Source organism: Peromyscus maniculatus, chromosome 3, assembly GCF_049852395.1.
Source record: "Peromyscus maniculatus bairdii isolate BWxNUB_F1_BW_parent chromosome 3, HU_Pman_BW_mat_3.1, whole genome shotgun sequence".
In the NCBI taxonomy this organism is placed as follows: Eukaryota; Metazoa; Chordata; class Mammalia; order Rodentia; family Cricetidae; genus Peromyscus; species Peromyscus maniculatus.
The window spans coordinates 38,713,313-38,740,252 of NC_134854.1; the positions used below are offsets into that span (position 1 = coordinate 38,713,313).

Genomic DNA, 26,940 nt, shown 5'->3' on the forward strand with positions numbered 1-26,940 from the left:
TAATGGAAGCAACAGTGGTGGAGGGTGCTCAAAATAATGTCCACATGATAAAATACCTTAAAACAATTAGTTCTTTAGGACGGGAAGCACTTAATGTTCAGCTTTATCAGTGTGAAAATGAGGCCATCAAGGAGCAGATGGATGCCAGTGTGTGTGTGGGGTCATTTCTACAACAGCACAGTGTGGAAAATTGTCACATCTACAATCGACTTCTTACAAGACCTTCAGAGACTTCCCACGTGGGAGACCTCTCATCAGAGCCTCACTTGATAGTAGAGGACTAACCAACAGTTACAGGAATGAAAGCCACATCTTCAAATGTCACTTCTTCAGGAAAAGCCCCTGACCCTTAGACTAGACCAGATTCCTACAATACACCTAAAACACCATGTAATGTCATAAACTAATTTATGATTAGCTATTGAACTAATTCTACTCAGCTTCTGGCAGGCCATCTATGGTATCAAGTAGAAAGATAATCAAGTAATATTATTATATGAGCAGACATGTGAATATATGAATAATTGCTGAGAATGCTCTTTTAGATGCTCCTTAGCAGCAAATTTTGGCAATGTCAAAAATCCATGTGTTATGGGGTAATTGTACACTGTGTGAAGATGTATTTGCTGTGATTGGTGTAATAAAAAGCTGAATGGCCAATAGCTAGGCAGGAGGCATAGGTGGAATTTCCGGGGAAAGAAATGAAGAGGAGATGAATCTAGGCACACAGGAGATGCCAGTGGGACTCTAAAGAAGTCAGACATACAGTACAGATCAGAGGTAACCAAGTCACATGGCAGAACATAGATCAAAATAAATGGGTTAATTTAAGTTATAAGAACTAGTGGGACAAGTCTAAGATAAGACCGAGCTTTCTTAATTAATAATAATATCTTGTCATTAGACAAGACAAGAAAAAGACTCATTACATCATGGAAACGTGGAATCCAGGGCTAAATACACAGAAGCCATGACTTTGGGCGTGAGTGTATTTGGATAATCTTTTTAAGGAAACTTTCTCACTGAGCTGGCGATTACTTTACTTTACAGCTGGTGATTGCTGATCCTTTAGCACCTCCATCCTGAGTGCTGGGATTACATACATGTCTACCGTGTCCCACTACGCAGTGCTAGGGACTGAACCCGGAGCTTTGTGCACATTAGGCTAAGCACTCTATCACCTGAGCTACAGCCTCAGCTGAGAAATAGAATATCTGAACAATATACGTACCCTGGGTCAAGAGTTTTTCTTGTGGGCTAGAGAGATGGCTCAGAGGTTATGAGCACTGAGTGCTCTTCCAGAGGACTGGGGTTCGATTCCCAGCACCCACATGGCAGCTCACAAATGTCTGTAAGTCCAAGATCTGACACTCTCACACAGACATACATGTAGGCAAAACACTAATGTAATGTAAAAATATATAAATTATTTTAAAAATTTAAAAATCATTATACTCATTAAAAAAAGAACTCTTCTTGAACAAAATTATCCTAATGAAATAGAGTTGCGTGCTGAGATTTTTGTACATACAAGGATATAGTTATATATGATAGATTCTGAGAAATGTGTTGTTAGGTCATCTTGCCATTATGTGAACATCAGAGAGTGTTTTTTACACAAAATAAGATGTAGTAGTTGTTGTTTTTTTTATTCTCTAGGGCCCCAACACCCAGCTCCCCAATAAAAACACAGATACTTATTCTTATTTATGAATGCCTGGCCTTAGCTTGGCTTGTTTCTAGCCAGCTTTTCTAACAACTTAAATTATCTCATTTATTTTTAAATATGTTTTGCCTCTAGGATTTTTACCTTTCTTTATTCTCGATACCTTTCTTTCCTTCTTACTCCATGACTGGCTGTGTGGCTGTGTGGCTGTGTGGCTGGCTGTGTGGCTGTGTGGCTGTGTGGCTGTGTGGCTGGCTGGCCATGTGGCTGGCCCCTCGTGTCCTCCTCTCCTCTTTTTCTTGATCCTCACTCTTCTTTCCTACACTTCTTTATTTATCCTCTCTGCCCACCAGCCCCACCTATCCCTCTTTTCTGCGTAGTCATTGGCCATTCAGCTCCTTATTAGACTAATCAGGTGTTTTAGACAGACACAGTAGCACAGCTTTACAGAGTTAAACAAATGCAACATATCTTTTCATCATTAAACAAATATTCCACAACACAAATGAACATAAAACATCTTAAACTAATATTCCACAACACAAATGAACATAAAACATCTTAAACTAATATTCCACAACACTAAGATACCTGCAGCCTTACCAGGCACTGTAGCTATAGCTCGAAAGGTTGGCTACGTAGTTTTCCTGTTGAGACTCTGGTCCACAGGGTACAGGCTCAGTGCCTCCTGGGAGCATATTGGAGATATAGATCCACTTAGAACCTAGAACTGAATAAATTCCAGACTTTCCAGGGCATTCCCAAGTGCATTATTGTCAGAGAAATGAGTAGTACCAAGATGTGTTCATCAGTGGTTCAAGAAATTACGATGGTGTCTATCTATCCAAGTCTATTTCTAAAGAGAAAGAGATTGATTTCTAAGGATTCAGATCATGCCTGGGTGGTGGCATGTGCCTTTAATCCCAGCACTCAGGAGGCAGAGGCAGGTAGATCTCTGTGAGTTCGATACCAGCCTGGTCTCTATGGTGACTTGTAGAAAGCCAGGGCTGTGTATATATACACATATATATATTTAAAGAAAAGAAATCATGTCACATCATTCTAAGGGCTGGCTAGTCTGAAATCTATAAACCAAAGCCAGGAAGCTGAAATTTCAGGAAGAGTAGATATTGTGATATTGAATCAAAAATCAAGAAAGGCCTCCATGTTGTACTCTTCAGGCAGAATTCTGTTTGCTGGGACAAAGCCTGGTCTTCCTCTTGAGGCATTCGAGGTTCACCCACATGATGAAAGGTAGCACAAGCAAAAAGCACAGCAATCTGGATGCTGCCAGGGAGGGGTTCTGTCTGCCTGTTTCTGTAAACACGTCAGGAAGCGGCGTGGGAGTGGGCTGCTCTCGGCTCCAGTGGCAAGAAGCTTAGAAGATAAAAGGGCAGGAAAAGCAATAAAGTAAGAGGGAGGCATTTTGTCTTGTTGCCACAGGTTCCTGAGGGAAATTCTCATGACTTTTCTTCCAGGAAAAAAAAGTCCAGGGGAGATGAATGATGAATGGATGGGTAAACACACAGAGGGCAGAGAGGTGAAGAATGATTCTAGACTTGGGGTCAGCAAAGCTGGGCTCTCTGGCCTTACCCCTTTCACACACAGTAGTGTCTATAGCTTGGCTCACACAGTGCCAACCACACACCATCAGACATAGTCTTGTTGGTCTCTGGACACGTTACTCCTATAGAAAACAGAGGCCTCAAAACTCCTTTTGAGGGAGGGGGCCTTGAAACTCCCCACAGTGCGTTCCTCACACGGCAAATACAAAAAAAGGCGTGGTGTTTCGAAGACTGGGTTCCTTGCCCACTCCTCACAGCTGTCTCCAGCGCTGAGTAGTGTCTGACACAGATCGGATGAGCCGGAGGAGTCGGTGAAAGAAAGTTCTTCAGTAGATTGTCAACATAAGAGCCTGGTCCAAGGCCACCTCTCCCTGTGACCCCGGCAGGTGACAACTGTTGTTTTTGACAGTTCTGAGTCCACTCCCTTCACCTCAGCGCCCAGCACCGCTATCTCGAGTTCTGGCTTCTACAGAGCAGCCGCTTCTAGGGGCAAATCAACAACCTTTCCCCTCCTGTCTTGGAAGCACGTTTGTGACAAGGTCTCTGGGAAGGGAAGAAGAGCAACAGAGCCGCCCCCAGCCCAGCCCCTGGCCAGCAAGCCCTGCAGCAGAGCCAGAAGCTTGGTGCTTTCCACCCAAGGCCAGTCCCTCCAGGAGAGGGGGAGGAGCCTCTGAAGAGAAAGTTTCAGCTTTGTCCTGGCACCAGGCACTTAGTTCTCCAAAAAGTTTATATTACAATAGCCAAAAAGATGTTTGGCTATTTTATGGCTCAAATATTTCTGCCAGAATCTTTTAGGCCTAGCAATTATTAGTTACTTTCTCTTCACTGAAATAATGGGAGTATAAATCCGAAACTGGTATTTTCTCTCTAAAATAAGGAGAAAATAGAACACACTTTACCATCTCCAAATCCATGGCTTCCTCACAGCTGATAACTTCATGTCCTGTGTAGGGAACTGGGATTTGGTCTCTGCTTAGCTGAGAGGTGGTGGCCCCCCCTTGCCTCCATGCCCCTGGCTGGTTAGGAAGTTGGGGAAACTGGACCCACCAGTGCACTCCAAGCTCATGTCCCAGACGACACTATGGCTGTTTGTGATGGTATTGTGTTCCCCAAAATATTGTGTACCCTAATAAATTTATCTGGGGTCAGAGAACAGAACAGCCACTAGATACAAAGGCCAGAAAATGGTGGCACTCACACCTTTAATCCTAGCATTCCAGAGATAGAATCCCTCTGGATCTCTGTGAGTTCAAGGCCACATTGGAAATAGCCAGGTATGGTGACCCACGCCTTTAATGATGTGATTGTAGGGAGTGATGGTAGAAAGGAAAGATATATAAGGTGTGAAGACCAGAAACAAGAAGCATTTGGCTGGTTAAGCTTTTAGGTTTTGAGCAGCACAGTTCAGCTGAGAGCCATTCGGATATGAGGACACAGAGGCTTCCAGTCTGAGGAAACAAGACCAGCTAAGAAGTTGGCCAGGTGAGGTTAGCTGTGGCTTGTTCTGTCTCTCTGACATCCAGCATTTCACCCCGATAACTGGCCCCAGGTTTGATTTTATTAATAAGAACTGTTAAGATTCCTGCTACAGCTGTTGACAAGAAGGAGATTTTTCCCAGCTGCTAATGGAGCAGGACCAGCTACATGGCAAGACCACTTGCACATGTAAAGGGCCGTGTGTGGAGAAAGAGTGGCCATGTGAATGAAGGCCAGAGTGCAGCCCAGAGCATGGTTGGGTAGAGGTCAGGCTGACCACACTGTGATAACTTCTCACCAAGCTTCCATTTGCCGCTCCTTCTATAAATGCCTCTGCATTAGTCTGCTCAGGGCACAGAAGAATGTGCAGGACCAGACCCTCTGTGACAGACATATCCAGCTTAAAGCAGTTGTGGTACAAGCCATGTTCCTGTATCATTTCCAGCTGTTTCTCTCATTCTAGAAGCACTGTGGCCAATGACTAAGAAGTAATGTAATGACTCATATATCCTTCACAATCTCTCAGTGACCCCAAAGGAACATTGCTCAGATAGAATAAACTGGAGAAAAAAAGCAGAGCTTCCCCCCAAAACACTATGGAGCATTCTACTTCACTCATTCAGCTGAAGCCCGCACCTCTCACTCTGCCTTGTGTGGTACTCACCCACACACATTTATTAATCCATCTGAGAAACACAGACAGGGTCTTAGCCATCAGTGTATCCTGTCCTATAAAATATAACACACTGGATATATAGAATGTAGAATATGGCCCAACAAAAGCTTTTTAATGGGCCAAGTGATTGCTGAATGAATTGTTTATACAATGTAAATTATAATGGGGGAGTGTCAATATGGCCAGTTAAAAATTGCCATATTTATGAAAACATTTGGATAACCAAGCATTTTTTAAATAGCTTTATTTTTCCAGTGAGAGTGAAGAACTATGACACAAGCAGAGGGAGCCTGCAGATGCCAGGAAAGCAAGCATGCTCCGCCAGCTTCACATTCGCTCTACAATGACTCAGAGCTCCGATCAGCCAGTAACAGGCTGGCTGGTCTTGAACGTGTGTCCTTGTTGTTGAGCAGTTTCTTGTTCTTTTCCTCATCCAGTGGCCACATCAATCACAGCTTCCCCTGGGCTATAATGGGGCACTCCTCCCTTAATGATTGAGAGAACATGGTGCTTCCTTCTTACAGCACAGTGATGCTCAGAGCTTCTTGGCTCACCCACACTAATTAACTAGACAGTAGCTTCTAGCTCGAGCTTAAGCTTTGTGCTTTATTCTTATCCAAAGACCAAACCAGAGTTTCTGAATAACTTGTGAACTCTGTGTGTGATAAAGAGTGGAGGAGAAATGTCAGCTAAGTGTGGTTTCCAAAATGCGTGAAACTTTTTCAAAAAAAAATTTTTTTTCAGGAATGGGAAGCATGATGGACTCTCATCTGACTGAGAACTGTCGCCAGATGTTTCATTTTTACTACCTAAAGTCCTTATACATTCCACCTGCAAGAACTCTATAGTAAACAGTAGACATTAAAAAGCATGCATTCTTATCTTTTTCCTCTTCACTGTGGCCAAGATAGTTATGTGAAACAGCTAACCATATGAGCACCATTTAAGTGTTACGTGCCTGATTTAGAAGATTAATGAAAAGATTTCTATAACCCTGCATTTTTTTTGGTACAGTTGAGCTGTAGTTCTGGAAGGACTAGGTTAAATTACTTCTCCTAAGGGCTGAGCTATGACAAGCAATAACTCGACAGTTTTTCTGACTTACGGTTCTCCTGGAAGTCAATCCCCCCTGTCAAATGACACTTAAGACCATATGAAAATTTTTTCAAATCCTAAAGGCAAATTTAAAAAATTACAACCCAAGTATCACTTCAAGTTTTATAAATGATAGATTGACGTCTAAGGGTCCGGTCTTTATTCCTGTAACCGTGGCTTTGCTCAGCCACCATAGACAGGGAAACCTTGCAGAAATACTGTTCAGTTAAAAGACAAACGAGAAGAAAGCCAGGAACCCTGTCTCCCACCCGGCACTCTCCTGTGCACAGGAGGAGAGCTTTGCCCTTTAGAACCCTAATCTACACATATTTTCCATTTTGAAATTTTGACAGAACTGAGAACATATCTGTAAGAGCTCTGAAATGAACTGGGAACTAAATGCTTTAAAGATCCTTTTACTCACCTATTAGTCATTTATGAGGATATTTGAGAAAGACTTAGAGGAAGTTAACCATATGGATAGCTGCAGAAACAGCATTCTAAGCAAGGAGAACAGCCAGTGCAAACCCCCAAGGGCCGGAGCTCAGTTTTAAAGAACAGTGAGGAGGCCTGTTGTTGGGGCAGAATTGGCAAGACGGACAGGCAGGAAGATGATGTCAGAGAGGCAACTGGAGGACAAAGCGATTACACAGGCCTTCATTCTTCCGAGGCTTTGTTTTCCTGAGCCAGTAAGAAGCAGAGGAAGGATACTGGCTTGGTCTTTAAAGGTGACTCTAGACACTGTGTTGAGAACAGCCATGTAGAAGGTGGGGTGAGAACACGGAGACCCGCTTGGAGGAGACAACACTGACACCCAGGGAGGAAATGGGACAGGCCTTTGCAGACCCGGTGGAGGCAGTCAGAGGCTGGGCAGACTGTGTGGTTAGCAGACTAGACTTCACACATCACAGGGAGCGGGCTCAAACGCATCATCCCAGTTTGGTAGGTCTACCGTAACAAAACAGTACAAACAGCTAAGTTACAAACAGAACATACCCTTTCCCAGTTCTAGAGGCTGAAGCTTGAACCGAGTGTCCACAGGCCTGAGACCTTCTGAGGCCGTGAAGGCAGGATCCACTCCAGTTCTTTCTCTTTGGCCCCCTGGTCGCGCCCATCTTACTAGTGTTCTTCCTGTCTCTGTGTCCATACCCAATTTTTCATTTCTTATAAGGACACCAGTCATGCGAGCCCAGGGCCCACCCCAATGACTTCATCCTAATTATATTTGTAATGATACTATTCCTAGATAAGGAATGTCTAGGGTGCTTGTGGTTGGGACTTCAATATATAAATTTGCTGGTCACCTAATTCAATCCATAACAAATGACACCAACATTCTCAACCTAAATAGAGAAAACTGTCACTTACTGAAATAAGGGACAGTGAGGGATTACTTTTAGAGCAGGAATATTTTCCTTAAGAGATAAGAATCCAAGCCAGGAGTGTTAGCTCATGCCTATAATCCTAACACTTGAGAGGCTGAGGCAAAAGGATTACCCTGAGTTCAAGGACAGCCTGAGCTACAGAGTAAGACTCTGTCTCAAAAGCAAAACAAAGTAAGTAAATAAAAAGCTTATGAGTACAAAATTTGGGAGAAAATCGGCTCTGAGACTTATTCATATATAAAATATACATACAGCTTTATAGATACAAAACATAAATACTCCTATATACATGGTTACAAGTATGTATGTACAGTGTGTGTGTGTGAAATATCCATATGTACATATCCATGTGTAATATCAAGTTATGAGATGAGGTCACCAAGGTTCTAGGTGAGGCCTGAGAAGGAAGGGGGAGCCAGAACTGGACCCTGGACTTTCAGTGACTAGTGTCAGAGAGAAAAGTGACTTATGCCGGGCAGTGGTGGCACACACCTTTAATCCCAGCATTTGGGAGGCTGAGGCAGGAGGATCTCTATGAGTTTGAGGACAGCCTGGTCTACAGTGAGGTCCAGGGCAGCCAGGGCTACACAGAGAAACCCTGTCTCCAAACAAAAAGCAAACAACAAAAGAAAGTGGCTTAGACAGGAAGTATGGTCAGAAAGCAGCCCAGCAGCATGACCTTGTGTCTGAGTATGAAGATGAACATGCATGGGCCCACACCGTGAGGATGTACAAGCACACGGAGGCTTAAGGAACCAGACAGCGTTGGGAGGTGGCTTGGAGGGAGGGAGGCAGTGGAGTAAATGGTGTGAGTCCCAGTGGAGGGCCGTGTGCAGAAGATGAGGGAAGCTGCCAGGGCCCGAGGAATGGGACCAAATCAGCTCTTGCTATCTGAGTTCCAAAATAAGCAAAATAAAGGAAAATCAAGCTAATATGAAATAAAAATAGAAATCCTTGCTTATGTTTCTTCCCCTGGGTGTTTTTTCTTCGCTGCACAAAGCTAGAGAACAAACATTGGAAACTCGTCCTTTTAATGAGAATAGTCACAGTCACAAAATTATTGACTTCTGACAGTTTGATATGAGTCCCTGAAAAGACAAGGATTTCATGAAACCTTCTTACCAGGGCTGGAAATAAAAGACTGAAATATTTCCGGTCAAATTCTAAAGACAAAGGATTACTTAACAAAGAAACCCACTCTCCTCCACCTCTCATAAGACACAATGATAGCGTTACTATGGAAATAAGCACCGAGAGGAACTGGGGACCCATAACCCCAGCCTCACTGCAGAAACCACATCTCTGGCTTTTCTAGGGGAAAAAAAAAGTCACTGAGATTGGCCCAAACAATTCAGAACAATAACAATATCAAATATCAAATATCAAAACATTAACAATATCACCTAAAGCTAAGCATGCCAGCCTTTGACTCCTCCTTACACACTCATCAGAATGTGTTGTAATATGCATACGTGCACATGCACACACACATACACACACACACATCAAATACACATATGTGCACGTACACATGCAAATATGCATACACATGTACACTCACACACTCGCACACACGCATGCCCACATGAACACACAGGCACACACACAGCCATTAGAGCATTCCTCTATTTTATCCAGTCCAAGTCTTAGCACTGGCAAAGCAGGAAGCCGACTCAATTCAGCTTCTGGAGCGTTCGGGACCGCATTGTGGGCTGTCACGTCAGTGGCTCCTCTTCTTGGTATCAGAGACCAAATGCCTAGCAAGAAGCAACCTGGCAGAGGAAAGGTTACAGCCATCCTCGGGGGAGGTGGGGTGGCGGGTCACTCAGCGGCACCAGAGTATGTGGCAATGCTTGCTCATATTTCGGTGGAGGCAACTATGGGACATTGGCAGCTGGGCGATACAAACCCCAAGGCCACCCCACCTCACCCTCAGAGACCCACTTCCTCCTATCTCCCAACCATCCCACAGCCTTCCAAAAACAGTGGCCTCCAGCTGGGAACTGAAACACACAAGCCCGTGGGAGACATTTTATATTCAAACAGTAGCAGTCACAGATACGTTCAAAGCAAATTTAGGTAGGTGATAGAGGATGAGCCTTTCTCTTCAGCCTTGGAAATAGTGAGATCTTATTCTTTTACCAAAAGAAAACCCTGCATTCAGGCTCAAAACAAAATGAATTTGGTCACTGCTTTGGTGACGGCAGTGCCATTTAACAGATACGTTCGTGCCTAGGATGGCACTGTACAGCACCTGTGAATGATAATTCCTGGACAGAAGCTGGGTCCCAAAGGTTGACTGACCAGAATTTCAGTGAAATTGACAGGTTGGAACGGTGCGGAACCCAATGACATTCTCTCCTGGGCTGTCCTTAGCCTCCTAAAGAGCCATCCCTTGGCCGCCTCCGTCAGACCTAACATCCCAATAAAGAGATAAAAACGTTACGAATATATTAACCTAACAGATCTTATTCTCTACCACAAACAGGCCAAGACTGCCCTCGGACAGCACCCGAAGCCCAGAGCTGAGTGTTCTCCACTGCACTGGATTGTGCCTGTTTCTTCTCTTGTTACTGTATGAACAGCACAACACTGCTTCTACATTGGAACATTGAATCGGGATAGCCTAAATCTGTATTTCTGGGCCATCATCACTAATATTTGGCTTCAGAATAAATGATCTCTTTGTCCCTTTGTTTTTGGGGTGGACACATTTAACCTTAAAATGATAAAGAAAACACAAATTAAAAATACAAAGTGCCTTGTTTAATGCCAAGCTGACAAAACACTGGGTATATTTACGACACTAATAAGCACATGTTGATGTTGAGTGCAAGCTGGCAACCTTTGCAGAGTAGGGATGGTCTTAAAAAGAACTGCATCCTTTCATTAACTGTCACATTCCCAGAAGCTTATGACATGTGCAAAGATGTGGCCATAAGGAACTTCACCACAGGCTTTATGTTTATAAATTTTGACAGGCTAGTAATGAATGGTTAAGTAAATAAATGAAAATTAGAAGAGAACACTAGTTCTACTGAGGTCACCACTAAATATTTAATGAAGAAAGCTGTGTTCTTTATGGGATATTGAATGAAAGGTATGCACTCTGTACCACACATTTTAATAAAAGAATGTAGACATCTGTAGAGTGAATACCAGAAAGCTATACCATGAGATGTTGGTAAAATTTGCTATTTGAGTGGTGAAGTTTCAAGTGGTTTAAAAACATTTCTTCTTTTTCTTTATATATTTTCACATTTTTATGTATCTAATAAGAAAAGTCTTCCTTGAGTGAGCTGGCTCAGCAGGTAAAGGTGCACGGCACGCAAGCCTGGCCACCCGGGTTCCAATGCTGGAACCCACATGGTAGAAACAGAGAACTGCCTTCACCAAATTATCCTCCGACCTCCACACACACACTGTGTGTGACATGTGTGCACCCACCCCCACACCTCACAACACACACACACACACACACACACACACACACAGAGGCATTTGTGCACTCCCACATCTCACAACACACACACACACACACACACACACACACACACACACACACACACACACTGGCATGTGTGCACTCCTTCACATTTTACAACACACATAATTTAAATGATAAGGTAAGGCTAGAGATTTGCCCTAGTTAATAAAAAAGAGCAGAGGGCTCCCCCTGATTTGGCGCTGGCCATGAGGAGAGACTTTTTAGAGAGGAAGCTAAGTTAAGGCAGAGGCAGGTGCGTGGACAATCCTGGTGCCATAGAAGAGCAGTCACGTCTCCTCAGCACCTGGACTGCTTACCCATCACAGAGAATGAAGACTGTCCCTAAAACATATGGAATTGATTTCCACACTGCACTACAGCTCTCCACTACAGATTTATTTTTTCTAACACACATGGCTAAAATTCCTTAATACCTTTTTTTGGGGCAGTGGTGACCAGATTTAAGCTTCATCCTTGGCATACTTACATCAGTCCTAAGTTCCCGAAAGAAAAGCATGCTCTCTACCCTTCGCCATGCCTGCCATGCAGCAGACACTTGGCAACCACCAGAGAAAATCACCCAGTGTCTTTTGTCTTATTAGGATCTTTCCTCTTGGTATATGTTCACATATAACTTTTTAGGGCAAAAATTCCAAACATAGGAAACACATTCTAGTTTCCACAACTGTCCTGGTTGGTGTTTTTATTAACTTGGCACAAGCTAGAGTTATCTGAGAAAGAGCACAGTCGAGAAAATGCCTCCGTAAGGCTGGGCTGTAGGAAGTCTGTGGGGCATTTTCTTCAGTAGTAGTTGATGGGGAGGGCCCAGTCCATGGTGGGTGGGGACACCCCTGGGCTGGTCCTGGGTTCTCCAAAAAAGCAGGCTGAGCAAGCAATGGGGATCAAGCCAGTAAGCAGCACCCCTCCATGGCCTCTGCATCAGCTCCTGCCTCCAGGTTCCTGGCCCGCTTCCCTCGGCGATGGGCTGTGCTGTGGGTCTGTAAGCTAAGGTAAATCCTTTCCTCCCCGACTTGTTTTTGGTCACAGTGTTTTACCACGGCACTAGAAACCCTAAGCCAGAGACAGAACCTCCTTCAATGGGGAAATTGTTGAGACGGTGGGTGACCAGATTCCTTATTTGAATTCAGAGGAGGCAGACCTACCCCTGGGGGAGGAAGCGGCTGCCCAGAAGCACAGATATGAAGCTTGCAGGGTCCTTTGCAAGGCTACACAGCGACTCCCCGAGACCTGCACCTGGTGAATCGCCCCTTTCTCACTCCCAGTGGCCTCAGATGCCTCTAGTGCTGACACCGAGAACTAAATCTCTTTTGGATTCTCAAAGAAATAGAAATGGAGAAAGGACAAAAAGAAGAGACAAACACTTGTGGTTTGAATTCACAAAATAAAGAAAATTAGGAAGACAGTTTCAGTCTCGTGTGTATGTGTATGAGTGTGTGCATTTGTGTTCATGTGTGCACGTTTATGTGTGTGTGTGCATGTGCACATGTGTGTGCATGTGGAGGCAAGAGGTCAGCCTTGAGAATCATTCTTCAGCAGCCACTTGTTTCTTCTCTTCTCTTCTTTTCTTTTGGAGACTGACTGGCCTGGCGCTCTCCTTGTAGGTCCGTGAGGGTTACTTGGTGGCTAGGGTAGAAGGCAGGCTGCCCAGCAAGCCCTAGGACTCCCTCTCCTGCCTCCCGGTGGGATTATGCATAAAACACGCTCATGCTGGCTTCTGAAGAGGTGTGGTTCTGGGGAATGAACTCAGGTGCAAGGCCTTCTGTTGAGCTTTCTCCCCAGCCCGAGTTTTATTCTTATGAGTCCAGACCAAATTTAAATAGCAGCTGAGGCCAACAGGCACTGAATTACAGGAGTCAGTGTGCGTGCAAATACACACACTCAGGGACGTTATCAACAGAGGACGAGAACCTGCCCCCTCCCGAAGGTCCAGCTTGCCGCTGCCATGCTGGGGTGCGCCCCCACTTGGATAGCTCTAGCCTTTGATTGTGCATGCTTATTTTTTAATCCAGGTGATTATGTGTGTAAAAAACCCTACAATTTTAAACATTGGCTCCATTTTCAGCATGTTCAGTGGCAGAACATAGATTTAAATTTACTCTGACTCTACTGTATCTGAAAAAACTGCCTTTGAGAGTGTTTGTGTGTGTGCATGAGTGTGTGCATGAGTGTGTGCATGAGTGTGTGTGTGCATGACTGTGTATCCATGAGTGTGTGAGTGTGCATGACTGTGTATCCATGAGTGTGTGTGCATGAGTGTGTGTACAACTGTGTGTGCATGAGTGTGTGAGTATGCATGACTGTGCATCCATGAGTATGTGAGTGTGCATGAGTGTGTGTACAACTGTGTGTGCATGAGTGTGTGAGTGTGCATGACTGTGTATCCATGAGTGTGTGCATGAGTGTGTGAGAGTGCATGTCTGTATCTATGAGTGTGTGTACATGAGTGTGTGAGTGTGCATGACTGTGTATCTATGTGTGTGTGTGCACGTAAGTATGTACACAAGTGTGTGTGTGCATGAGTGTGTGAGTGTACATGACTGTGTATCCATGATTGTGTGTGTGCATGTGTGTGTGTGTTATTGTGTGTTGTGGCTACATGGAAACTACCAAGAACAAGGGAGTCAGGCCCACTGACAGGGTTGAGACCCAGAATGAGTGGCTAGAAAAGGACTCGAGGATTTACAATTAGAGAGTTTGGCCATGGAATTTGCCGAGCACATGAAGTTATCTCTGTATTTGGAAATACTTTTCTCTGTGATAGGAGTGTCTGTGTTTCCTAATTGGCACTCATCTAAGTTGGGGTTCTACCTCCCTCGGAACCTGGGAGATGAGACACTATCTTCTTTAATGTGATTATGTCACAGGGACAGCTCCCAGATCCTGGACGAAGACATTCCTAGGCTGTAAAACTATCACAAAGATTTTTCAAAAGCTTTCGATCTCAAAGGAGGAAGAGAAAGAATACAGTCCCTGCAGCTCCCTGTTTTCTGAATAAGTAAGTGCTCTAGAAAAAGAGACATCGGAGGGCCAGGGAAGAGAAGCCATCTGAGGTTTAGGCAAACTGAGGTAGATAAAGGTGCCTCCATCATAGGGCCTTGTCAGTGGTGATGCACATCGCAGGCCAGTTTCATGAAGTATCCATTCTCCACATTTCCAACCTTAGCGAGACCTTGTACCTTCCTTCTCCCACCTAGAACACTCAGAAAGCACGTCAGGCAGCGTGTGTGTGCCTGTGTGAGAAGTCTATCCATTTGCTGTCCCCACGGTCCCCACCTCCAGGGCTCACCACTTGACCTACACCATAGACTTCTATCAGATGTGTGATACTGGTCAATTTATTCGACCACCTGGAACCTTGGTAAGTGAGCAAATAACCCACACAAGCAATCCACTGCATGAGGGCTAAGTCTGATCTAATACAAAGCAAGTCAATAAATGGTGTCTACAGCTAGTTATGGTTAGACATGCATTTTAGCTAGTTCTCACCCATGTTGTATTATAAAGAACATAGTAGGGCATTAATATCTAAACATACACAGAAACATGTTAGGAAATTAGTTATAAGAAGTACAGCTGGAATCTATGGAAACTATGGAGAGCAGAAGAAACTATGCATGAGGGGGTAAATGCTTCTGCAGGCTATGTGCCCAGTCCTCCACAGCTTTACCTGGCTTTCTGCCCACCTTCCCTAATCCCAGTTCCTTCATCTTAAAGCATTTTCCCACATAGACCTTGAATCTTCATGGTATTTAGCACATGAGTGTAACACAGTTTTGAACATGCACAGTCCTGTCACGAGGTCCTGACTGACTCGTCAGGAGTCCTGTGCTCCCACCCCATTTGTCTGTATCTTAGCAGCTCTACAAAGTTCTGGAGATTTGGACTCTGCCCTCTAACTATGCTCAGAAGTGGTCTGTTTCGTCATCCAATGAGCTCTGCCTGTTTGTTGATGTGACGCGCCTGTGGACAGAAGCCAGGCGCCTATAGTAGCAATCCTGGAGAAAATTTAAGCAGCTGTGGCCATGTAATTTAAAACCTCAGCAGAGTGTGCTGTGCTCTATGCACAGGGTTAGTGCAACATGAGGGCTGGATGCAGCTGGCTCTCAGGAGGACGTCCTCGCCCGCTGCAAGACAGAGAAGACAGAGACTGAGAGGCAAACCTGGGTGCAGCCGGAAAGGTCCAGATAGATGAGCTTGTGGCATCCGTTCCCCAAGTTCAGGTACTGTAAGCCTTTGTCCGTGAACTTTCGGCAGTAAGCCAGACTGAGATTCTGTAGATTGTGGAAGTACCTGGAGCGATGGGGCAGAGAGGGAGAAGGAAAGCCAAACGCTTCAGCTTTTCTTACATCTTTCCCGAGCCACTGTGACAAAGAGAACTAAAGCCGTGCTCCGCCTGCCCTCTCCTCACAAATGGTCAGCTCGTTAACAGCTGCTGCCCCTCTTCCTGTTAAGTGAAGGAGATTTTAGTACTAGACCAGATAGTGCATGATTGCATTTCAAAGGAAAAGAAAGAATGGCTGGCTAGGTTTTAAGAAACTTGATGGGATAAGACTTTGTCTGGGGGTAGGAGGAGCCTTGCATGCATATTATTTGGAAGTTAGTTTGTTGCTGAAACCCAAGTTAGAGTTTACTTTCTTGTTTTTAGCTCTTTACCTTTGCCAAACTAATATTCGAAATGTTGTGGAAAAAAAACCTTTTATAACATCTAATGGATATTAACTGTTCCATCCTGGTGAAGATTTGGGACAGAGACAAGACAGACCTAATGTGGCAGGCTCTTAAAATGGGTCTGATAAGAAAATAATTTAAAAACCAGAGATTTCAACATGCACAATTTTGTGGGTAATGATTTCTTTATGATAGTTAAAAATAATTAAGAAAAAACTGATATGCATTCAGGGCTTAGGCATGGGCTAAAAATAGTGAATAACTAAGTGGGCAACACTGGAGAAGAATGAAAATTACCCAGGAGAAGTCAATCTCACTGGAGTTGAAACAGAGGAAATATGCCATTGCCACAAGGGCCAAAAGGAGACCTTCCAGAAGAGTTAGGATGCGTCTGTTATGCCGTGGAAGGACCAGCATTGTGAGGACACTGTGGACAAGCCTCCAAGCTCTCCTAAGCATGGCATTCTTTAACAATGTGAGGACTTTGTTGCTGGCTCTCAGTTTGGAATCTGCAACAGCTTAGCAGCAAATGAGGATGCTAGAAGAAGTGGGGAGAAAATGCCTCCTTGCCTCTCACAAAGCTTGCAAATCAAGTTGATTTTCACAAAACGGGAAGTAAAATATGCAAACATTGTCTATAAAATAGATTTAGCTCTAAATTTGAAACCCATGTCTATATGGCTTAATTGTTCTATTCCATGGTGAATTACTGATTGAGAACACACGTTCCCCTCTGGGAATGGCTGTGTGCATGGGATTCCACAGAAGAGCCAAGGAAGTCTTTGGACCACAGTGTCAGTGGGCTGGACCTGGAAAGAGAAAACTCTCTAACATCCAAAGACACGCCCCCTCCTCAGCCCCACAGTGGGTTGAGAAATGCTTTCTTTTTCTCTCCTTGAGCAGAGCTTGAGATTTCAGTCCTAACAGCTCTCTAATGTGGAGACAGGAGCTATGAGATAGGCAGTACAACACCATGGAAAATAGACAAGAATTTGGACTCAGACCAAACTGAGTTAGAATTGTAGCCTTGATGCTTACTACAGCTCCCTATTCTGTGGCAGACTGTTTTCCTAGCTGCTAAGTGAAGATGATAGCGCCTTCTATTTAGGAGTCCTCCTTTGGAACCCCCTTAGCAAACGATGGGGCTTATAGCTTTCCTGACCCTCAGTTTTCTAATCTGGATTGGATCCCATCTGCTCTTGGCTTTGAGAAGTATGAGAAAATTAAATGAGTATTCAGATCTAATAGTATTATTAAGAGGGTTATTTCTGATCCTTGAAAACATCAGGAACACGGTAGACTTTAAGAATTTATGCCTTGTTGTTATTGCTACTGCTATCTACAATACACTTCTCTTTTAGTTTACTGTATGTATGTGTGTACTCATGCATGTCTGTGTGTGTTCGTGTGTACTCATGCATGTCTGTGTGTATCTGTCAGTGTTTGCGTACATGTGCCTGTACCCACACGTACCAAAGGACAACTTCAACTGTTATTCCTAAGATGATGTCTACCTTGCCAAGCATGCCCAGGGAATCTCTCTCTCTCTCACTCCTCCCCCACCCCCACCCCCACCCCGCTGCAGCGCTGGGATCACAAATGCAATGACCACACTGGCTTTTTTCTTTTTTTGAACATAGTTTCTAGTGAATCAAACTCAGGCCTCAGGCTTGCAAGGCAAGCACTTTATCAACCAAGCTAGAACCCTAGGCCAACATCTTCATGTTTCTATGGTTTGTACCATCTTCTCTCATTGAATGGAGTGGATTCTCTGTAGTGAGTCTTTGTCCCACCAACCAGCTCCCAAATCATGACATGGAGACTTACTATTAATTATGAAAGTTTGGCCAATAACTCAGGCTTGTTTTTAGTAGCTCTTTTTATTCAACCAATCCAAGTGACACATCTTCACAGTGTACAAAAAGATTATTCCACAACATTGCTCATCTGCCAAGAGTGTGGAGGACGTCACACAAGGTCTGTATCTTACCTGAACCTGTTACTCCAACTCCTTAAATCCATATGATCAATTAGTAAATATCAAAAATGACAATTAAGGAACTTACTAGACTATTTTTATAATACAGATAGTTTCAGTGATCTATAAGATCTATAGATCCTTCTAGCATTAAAAAATTTTTACTGTGTGTGTGTATGTGTATGTGTGTGCACACGCGCACACATGTGTGTTTCTCAGCACCCAAGTGTAGGTCAGAAGACAGCCTTTGGAAGCTGGTTCTTTCTTTCTGCCATGTTGATCCCAGGATTGACCTCAGGTGGCTTGGAGGGCAGTGTCTTTACTCACTGAGCCAGCTCTTTCGTTCCCCTGGCTTTTGGTGAAAGCAGAGAGGATTTCCACACCGTCAAAACCCACAAATGGGCTGGAGAGATGGTTCAGTGGTCAAGAACACTCACTGCTCTTCCAGAGGACTGGAGGCCAGTTCTCAGCACCTGTGTCAGGTGACTCACATGCACCTGTAACTCCAGCTCCAGGAGATCAGACACTCTAGCCTTTGAGGGCACCTGCACTCACATGCTTATATCCATATGCACGCATGCACACACACTACACACACACACACACACACACACACACACACACACACACACACACACACACCCCTCATAGATATCTGAATTCTTGCCTTTGGGGGTAGGGGCTACTGGCTGAAAGTTAAGAGCCTCTGCTGTGGACAAGGGCTAAATGGCTCCATGGCTCCCAGGCTGAAGATCTAGAGATCTTCCCTTCGGAGTGAGAACCCAGGGGACTCATCCTGAGTACATAAGGAAGGCATGGGAATCTTAGCAGTCCCATGCACTTTCTAGGGATTCTCAGTGCTGCAGACAGAAAGATGCTAGAGTGTGGACATGTGCTGGCTACAGTGAGACAGTGTGGCAGACTTGGGCATCACTGATATTTAGTTTAGAGCTGGGCAAAGAAATGTTTCTCCTTTTGAGCAAGACCAGGTTCATCACCTTCCCAGCACAGGGAACTGATAATTCCATTTCTGCTTTGAGAAAGACTACTTATGGTGTGTTTTATCTTTCCCTAATTATTTGATAACTTTTTATTGAGGGTATGAGTTTCCTTTTTATTTTTCTGCTACTAGTGTAATCTTTAAGAAAACACAGAAATTGTTTTTTGTTCTTTCTTTTGACTTTGTTTCCACTGAAGAACTGATGTATTTTATGTTTCATCTTCAATACCATAGGTAGTCTACTAGAAAGAGTTAAATACTATGTATTCAAATGGAAATTTCTTTGAAAACCACCAAGACAAGGCCTAGTCTAGGAAGAGGAGAATTTGTAGGTAGATTCTGTAAGTTTGGGACTCTGACTTCAAAAAGCAGAATTCTCTAGGATAGGAAGATGTGGCCTCATAATGAGAGTGAACTTGAAGTTGTCCAGTGAGCATGCCAGCCGGCCACGGCTGCTCCTCTTTGATGGACATTGGTGAGACTCCATAACAGATAACCTGGGTATATAAGAAAATCAAATGCCAAAAAGGGGCAATTAATCTATATAAAAATGAATACACACCATTCACTACAGCATGTAAGGCTCCATTAGGAACAAGGTTCAAGCCACACAGTGATGTGGCCCTGGAGTGCCAGCTTTTTGGGAGGCTGAGGCAGAAGAATCACTTGAGCTCCAAAGTTCAAGATCAGCCTGAGTAATCATAGCAAGACACACAGGCCTTCTTAAAAAAATTAGTCTTGTTCCTGACTGTGTATCCAGAAGGTTTTGTGCATTATCAAATACCTGTTATCACCACAGGGTAAGTGAGTGAGTGCCTCTGCTGGGATGCAGGAAAAGGAAAACTCGCTGGTCTTCTGGGACGGCATGGTTTAAAGAGGCTGAGAATTAGGCAGGAAAGGAAAGGCTTTCTCACTGCAAGGAAGGCAACCATGGAGAAAGCTAGCCAGGGCTCAGGGCAACCCACACAGTGTGTTCAACTAGCTGATGTCAGGGACAGCAGGGGGAGCCAGACAAGACATGACTGCTCCAGGATGCCTTCCCGTGCCTTGAGTCAGAGTGGACTGGAGGAAGGGGACCAGAGGCAGGACGGGCAGGACGCTGCACAAAGAAGAACTGGAGAGTACTGCCAAGGCTATGGTAACAGAAATGACTAGAAAGGAGTAAATTCAGAAAATGGTAGGAGGCCAACATGTTCCTGGAATAAAGGCTGGGTCTGTGAGATGGCTCAGCAGGTAAAGGTGTTTTCTACCAGCAAAGCCTGATGACCCGAGTTCTAGCCTGACAAGTCACTGGTGGAAACCGGGTCGCTCAAGCGGCCCTAACCTTCACAGGCACATGTGGCACAACCCCCAACACCACCAAAAAAAAAAAAAAAAAAAACCCACAAATGAATAATGAGAAAGAGCTGTGGGCAGCCCTCATTTTTAACTCTAGAAAATTAAGTCTCCAAAGAAGTAGGGAAAAACTTTCAAATAAAACTGTCAAATCAATGCTGCCATTAATGGCTACCATCATTTTGTCTTTCTTTCTGGCAAGTGATTTCTTTGGAAAGAAGCACTAAAGGCAGTGAAGAGGTGGGACAAGCAGCAACAGCTGGCACTTCTCTGGCTATTTACAGCTGAAAGAATTCTGCATACCCAAGCATGTTTGAAACAATGGGAAACAGCAAAAATAGACAATCACTATGAAATGCATTTTTATCATAGATAATTTACCGCGTGTCTTTTTCATATGACAAAAGACAACAGCGTCAAGAAACTTTATTCTGAATGTTGACTGAATGGAAAAAACTAGAAATTAAAACCAAAACAAAATTCTTATTTGGAACTCAACTTTTCTATCTTTCCCACTAAATTATATATTTGTTTGTAAAACAAATATCCCCCCAAACAGCACTGACTCATAGCAAACCTAATATACTAAGTCACCTAATGGGGAAGGAGCAGCTTAACATACTGCTAGCAAGCATGTTTTAAGTTTAAAAATTGGAAGAGGGAGCCATCTATGGTGGCTCACATTTGGAATTCCTGGATATGGAAGGCTGAGACCGGAAGATGAGCACAGGTTCAAGCCAGTCTAAGCTACATAGTGAGTTCCAAGTCACCCCAGGCTATACAGTAAGACCTAGCTAAAAAAGAAGAAGGAGGAGGAGGAGGAGGAGAAGGAGAAGAAGAAGAAGAAGAAGAAGAAGAAGAAGAAGAAGAAGAAGAAGAAGAAGAAGAAGAAGAAAGATAAAACAATTTGTAAAGTGATATAAACTACTTTCAAATCATCTACTTTGTAAATTCAGATTTTAACATATAAATTTTGTATTTTATAATCTTTAAAAAATAAATATTAATCTTTTGAACTTCCCTCTTCAATAGACACAAAGGATAAGCATATCTAAAAATAGAAGCTAGTGGCCAGACAGTGGTGCAACACCTTTAATCCCAGCACTAGGAAGGCAGATGCAGGTGGATCTGAGTTCAAGGCTAGCCTGGACTACGGTGTGGTGGGTTATAGGATAGCCAGGGCTACAAAGAGAAACCCTGTCTCAAAAAACCAAAAATACAGTGGAAGCCAGCTACATGCTACACATAAAACACAACTAAAAACCAGTAACACAAAGGCTTAAGAGACAGGGATTCATAGTTATTCTACAAAAAGCATAAACAAGGGAAGCAAAGGTGAGGGTGTTAGCAGCAGAGTTTTAAAGATTCAGCTCTGTATGGCAGTGTGTGCCTGTAATCACAACACTCAGAAGACTGAAGCAGGAGGATTGCACATTTGAGAGCAGCCTGGGCCAATCAGTGAGAGCCTGTCTCAAAAAACAACACAAATCACAAGGAAACATTAACCAGGAAAAAGATATCATTTTATGTGGGGAAAATGCTGTAGTCTATGATAAAGCATGATACTTTATCTTCATACATAAACTAAAAATAAACTATAAGCTTGGTTATAGTCAGTGACAAACACATCACTATTATATTATGACATGTCAAGAAGATCTATGTATAAACATACATTTACACATGGAAGTTTGTTCTCTTAAGCAAATTCTCTTCACTTTAAACATTCTTGGGTATGCTGAAACTAATTACAAACTAGTCCTTGAAGAAATCTGAATTCCAAAAAGCAGAAATAATTCAGTCCATGCTTCTTCTACAATTAAAGACAGAAGTTTAAACATTGAAGCACCAACCACTTTAAACAAAGAATTCTTCTCCAAGTATTCAGTCAAAAAGGAAATAAAATATAGGCTACTTGTTTGAAAAGTGGAAATAATATGTAACAAGTCTGATACACTTTTCCCAAATTCTTATTCAGAAATAATTACCTAGCTCAGTTTGTGTCATTTTTAAAGAAAAGTTTAAAAAGACACTTGCCTCTCACATTCCAACCCAAAAAGGACCATTTGGCAAATAAAGCTAGAAAATACAGTCAGAAAGTCTTCCACTAATGATGATAACTGAAAAGACATCTATAAATAACTTAAAACATTTTTCTGACCAAAACAAAATTCTATTAAGAGCTTTATGAACTTTGAAAAATGTAAAAATACTCTGTTCCTAAGAGGATGATTACATATAAATCATTATTTAATCTTTAATTATTAATATAGTGATAAATGTTTAACTACTTCTCCAAAACTGTGTGTAAATATTTTTACTATAATTTTTTTAAAATCTTACTACTTCATAGATACAAAGGTTAGGTATCATATGATTTAAAAATAATAAACTATACAATATTAATTATAGTCAATTCCATGTAGTCAATTGGTTCTCACACAATACTTTCATTGACTTTTGCCAAATTCTTACAGAGGTAGCCATCCCAACTGATCACTGCTGTTGAGGCATGAGCAGAGTTCCATGAGTTACGTTACACTTATTTTTCTCAAACATTATATCTATTTATGTCATAGAATGAGTTAGTCAAACTGAGACATGTGACCAGAATGCATACACCTGTCAATAGCATGAGGCTTTTGCTGCTGAATCAGATCATTTTAAGGGACTGAAAGAAAAAAGATATTGCCTCAAATTTTGTGCTATTTACAATGTGCTGGCTGCAGGCAAGACAAACACTTGAACTTAATCTGCTTTATAAAATGCCTTTTGCATCCGTTTAATTCTGAACAATTGTCAAAACAATAATTCAAGTCTTGGTTTGTCATGTTCCATGGTGTGAAAGACTCCCATCAGCCCCTTCTAAGCCACTGGGGATGGGTTGCTGAAGCTCCTCCTCCTTCAGCGACTGATCCTCACAGATACTAGGAATGAAAGTATTTTAAGTACTTACTGCCTTTCTAAAATTCTTAAATATATGAGAAAGAACCACACAGAACTATGGTCAATAGATAATGTTGGACAGAGAATGTAAAACTGTGGCTGATGGGCTACACAGAAACAAGCTTTGGACCACATGGGTCATAGATTGTTGACCTCCAGTCTGGCTCATTGCTTCTTTTATCACCAAAGGAAATTCTACACGGATTATCTGCCTGAGTTTAAAAACGATACAGTAATAAAAAGCAAATGGTTGCTAAGTGCCTGGCTGGGCGAAGATTCCGTGTGTTTTAAAGGATCTGGAGGACTTCTAAACGGAAGGATTTGCAGGAGTGACTAAAGCTGGAGGGCTGTGCCACTTTCTGAGGTTTACCCACCTGTGGGAGACTGTTAGAGTTAGAACATGAAGAAGATTGTCACCCAGAACTGTTTCTGTTTAAGTTTTTCCAAATGTCTTATTGTTAATTTTCAAAAGCTCTCAAAAAGTTATAGTCTCAAAAAAGTTTCAGTCTTTCACAATGGTTTGAGGAATGCTTTACCAGTCACATTTACAGCTCCCTAGGACCAGATACACTACCTGGTTGGTTTTTCCACAGTAAACACAGAGTAACTGAGTAAGAAAAGTTTATCGAAAGCTGAAGATCCTGTGCTTTCCTGTGCCTTCACCAGAGCCGTGCTGGCTAAGGAACAGCAGCTGCCACATACCAGGACATCAAAGCCGACAGACATCAACCTCAGCAGTGTACGCTCCTGGAAGCGGTGGCCTCTCAGTGAGACACAGGGTACCTGGGACCTGAACAACAGTCTCGGGAGGAGGCATGTTGGAGTTCTCTTAGAGAAAGTTCTCAGACACTAGAAAGGAAGTGGGGGGCAGGCTCCACTGCCCAGGAAGGTCTATCTCAAGTTACTGGGTACACTGTTACAAGAGTGACAAAAACACTGGCCAGGACAGAAGGAAGGAGAGACAGACACCAGCTCAGGGTCAGAAAACAGTTGTGCCATTATCGTGCTGTCGTGGTTGGGTGCTGATGTTGGCGGATCATCTTTGAGGACAACTACAACAAGCCAAAGCTTAGGAGGATACAATATTCTCAAAACAAGCAGTGTCAGGCGGAGGACAGAGAAACATGAGTTCAAGGCCAGCCTGGAGCACATCAGAGACCCTATTCCAATCTCACACACGGCCACAGCATTACCTGGGCAGGAGTCTCATAGTCCTATTGGTGATAGTTGTATTGGACAGATTGAGATACAGGACCCCAGGACATCCCTCGGAAATGTGTCTCATTGATTCATCCTGCATAACAAAAGACAAACAAAAATCATATCAAACCCTCACAGGCCTCTCAGGTGCTCCATTATCTCTCATTTCTCATCCTGTCCCAGAAAAACATGCACATAATAACACGCACATACAACTTGATCCTTCATAGTCTTTGATTAAAAAGTGGAAACCAGTCGTTTTGTTTGAAGCTTCAGTGCTCCCTCCCTTCATTACATCACAATGGCATTTCATTAAAAAGTGAACCCTTGCAAATTCCAGCATGTGACACAAATATCACAGTGTGACTTTTGATGTCCAGATACAGAAATGTGGTCACAAACTGGCCTGTTCTAAAGTTATTCTGAAAGACTGGAATAGTGAACTTTCTTAACAACTGGACTTCATTGAAAGCAAGGCCATGTTTAGCCCAGGCATGTCATCTGTCTCTGTGACTGAATTTCTGTGGTTCTGATAATGATACATCTAAAAAGCTAAACAAATTTTCACCAACTTTATGGTAACTCTTAGAGGGTCTCAATATCTATATTTGAAAAGTAAAATGTGGTGGTTTGAAAGAAAATGGACCCCATAGGGAGTCCATTAGGACTCTATTAGGAGGTGTAGCCTTGTTGGAGGAAGTGTGTCACTGTGGGGGTGGGCTTTGAAGTCTCCTGTGCTCAAGCTACACCCAGTGACACAGTTCACTTAGTGTTACCTGAGGATCAAGATGTAGAACTCTCAGCTCCCTCTCCAGCACCCTGTCTGCCTGCACACCACTATGTCCCGCCATGATGATAATGGACTGAACCTCTAACACTGTGAGCCATTCCATTAAATGTTTTCCTTTGTAAGAGCTGCTGTGGTCATGGCGTCTCTTCACAGCAACAGACCCCCTAACTAAGACATAAAATACACAAGATGCATTGAGGGCACGAGCTCCAGTTGGGACTGGGGTTGGAGAGAGAGGGACTGAAGCCGAAGTGAGTGAAGGCTGTGGATGATGTTAACTGAAAGGCAGTGGTGTCGAGCGAAGGTCTGGAACTGAAGGTGAAAAAGGCCAGATGAGTGTCAAGCTTTGACTGCAATGAACTACTTTGCATATAAAAAATACAGAAATTACAGAAATTACAAATCTGTCAGACATAATGGTGCATGGTTATAATCCCAGCACTGGGAAGACTGAGGCAGGAGGATCACCTCAAGTTAAATGACAACCTGGGCTACATAATGTCCAGCGTGGGCTTACAGAGTGAGAACCTGTGAAAAACAAAAGGAAAGAGAGAAAGGGGAGGAGAAATTGAGTTAACAATATGGTTTTATTTATTCAGTGATGGTTGCTGGATTTCCCTGGAAGACCACCAGGTATCAGCTAGTTTTAAATAACTGTGCTTCGAGCACATTTCAGGACACTCTGTCCAGAGGACAGCCCACTGCTGGTATCTGTCTGGAGGAGGTGAATTTTCACTAGCTCTGAGAAGTGGTTTGGAGAATTCAGATGGGCAGGACAGCGGAGACACCACCAGGGATGGAAGCGCTGATTTTCAGTGGCATTGGGGTCCGTCTGACATTCCACTCTTCATGGTTTCCAGGATGCGTGCATATTTACCACACTAAAACCCTGGGGCATGGTGGCTGGTGGTTGGTCATCCAATGAAGGATTTCCTGGGCATCAAATCCTGTCTTAAGACCCAGGGGCTCTGCACAGGGAAGCTTCTTCCAGCTGGTGCTTCATGTGGACAAGTGGGGCCTTTGAAGGCACTGTGTTCTTGGCACTGCACTCAAGCTGTTAGTATTTTTTCTAGTCATTCAATCACCAAGTGTAGAATTCAGATATGTGTAGATAAATACAGTAAATATAGTACAAGTTTCCCTCAACGCTCAAAGACAGCCATCATCACATGTGGCACCATACTTTAACAGGTTTGAAACTAGTCTTTGAAAATATTAACAGTACCAGTTGCTCACAGAGACTGTGCACTTGTTAAAACACGTAGGTGAGGATGTGAGTGAGGTGGGACAGGACCGTGAGAGAGCTGGCCTAGCCACCTTTAGAGAGGCCTCGGAAGAAATGGGGCCAAGAAGAGGATAGTGTGTGCTTTGTGTGCAGTGGAAGGTGACTCCCCTGAGCTGAGTCAGCAACCCCTTCTCTACCTTCACCTTTCTCGAGGTGCTTGGCAACCCAAACAAGTTCAGACCACTCCCATTCTCATTAAAGAGAATGCAAGACTCACGATTGAAATGTTTGAACATAAAATGCAAAACCATTTGAGTATGAATACTGCTGAATGGCTCATGAATTTGTCTACAACACATGGGACTCAAATTCTTCAGTGTGATATATTTTGCAAGACAAAATTAGATATAGCCAAGCTCTTTGAATA

General features: G+C 43.3%; 2 protein-coding genes across 14 annotated transcripts in view; one reads left to right on the top strand and one right to left on the bottom strand.

The window, feature by feature from the left end:
* Fbxl13 (F-box and leucine rich repeat protein 13) overlaps nucleotides 1–26,940 on the bottom strand; it is a 214,800-nt gene that overhangs the window by 56,530 nt on the left and 131,330 nt on the right. For all 13 annotated transcript variants that reach the window (XR_013049550.1, XM_076565962.1, XM_076565963.1 and 10 more), the window contains 2 exons: nucleotides 24,492–24,592; nucleotides 15,532–15,661 (listed from right to left, as the gene is read on the bottom strand). Coding sequence is in view for 12 of the 13 variants with exons in the window: in XM_076565962.1 (XP_076422077.1) it covers nucleotides 15,532–15,661; nucleotides 24,492–24,592 (231 nt within the window). In the remaining variant the exon portion in view is untranslated. The remainder of the gene's footprint in view (nucleotides 1–15,531; nucleotides 15,662–24,491; nucleotides 24,593–26,940) is intronic.
* The window catches only part of Lrrc17 (leucine rich repeat containing 17), a 34,487-nt gene continuing 22,897 nt past the window's right edge, over nucleotides 15,351–26,940 (top strand). The window contains exon 1 of the mRNA XM_006991055.4: nucleotides 15,351–15,591. The gene's annotated coding sequence lies outside the window, so the exon portion shown is untranslated. The remainder of the gene's footprint in view (nucleotides 15,592–26,940) is intronic.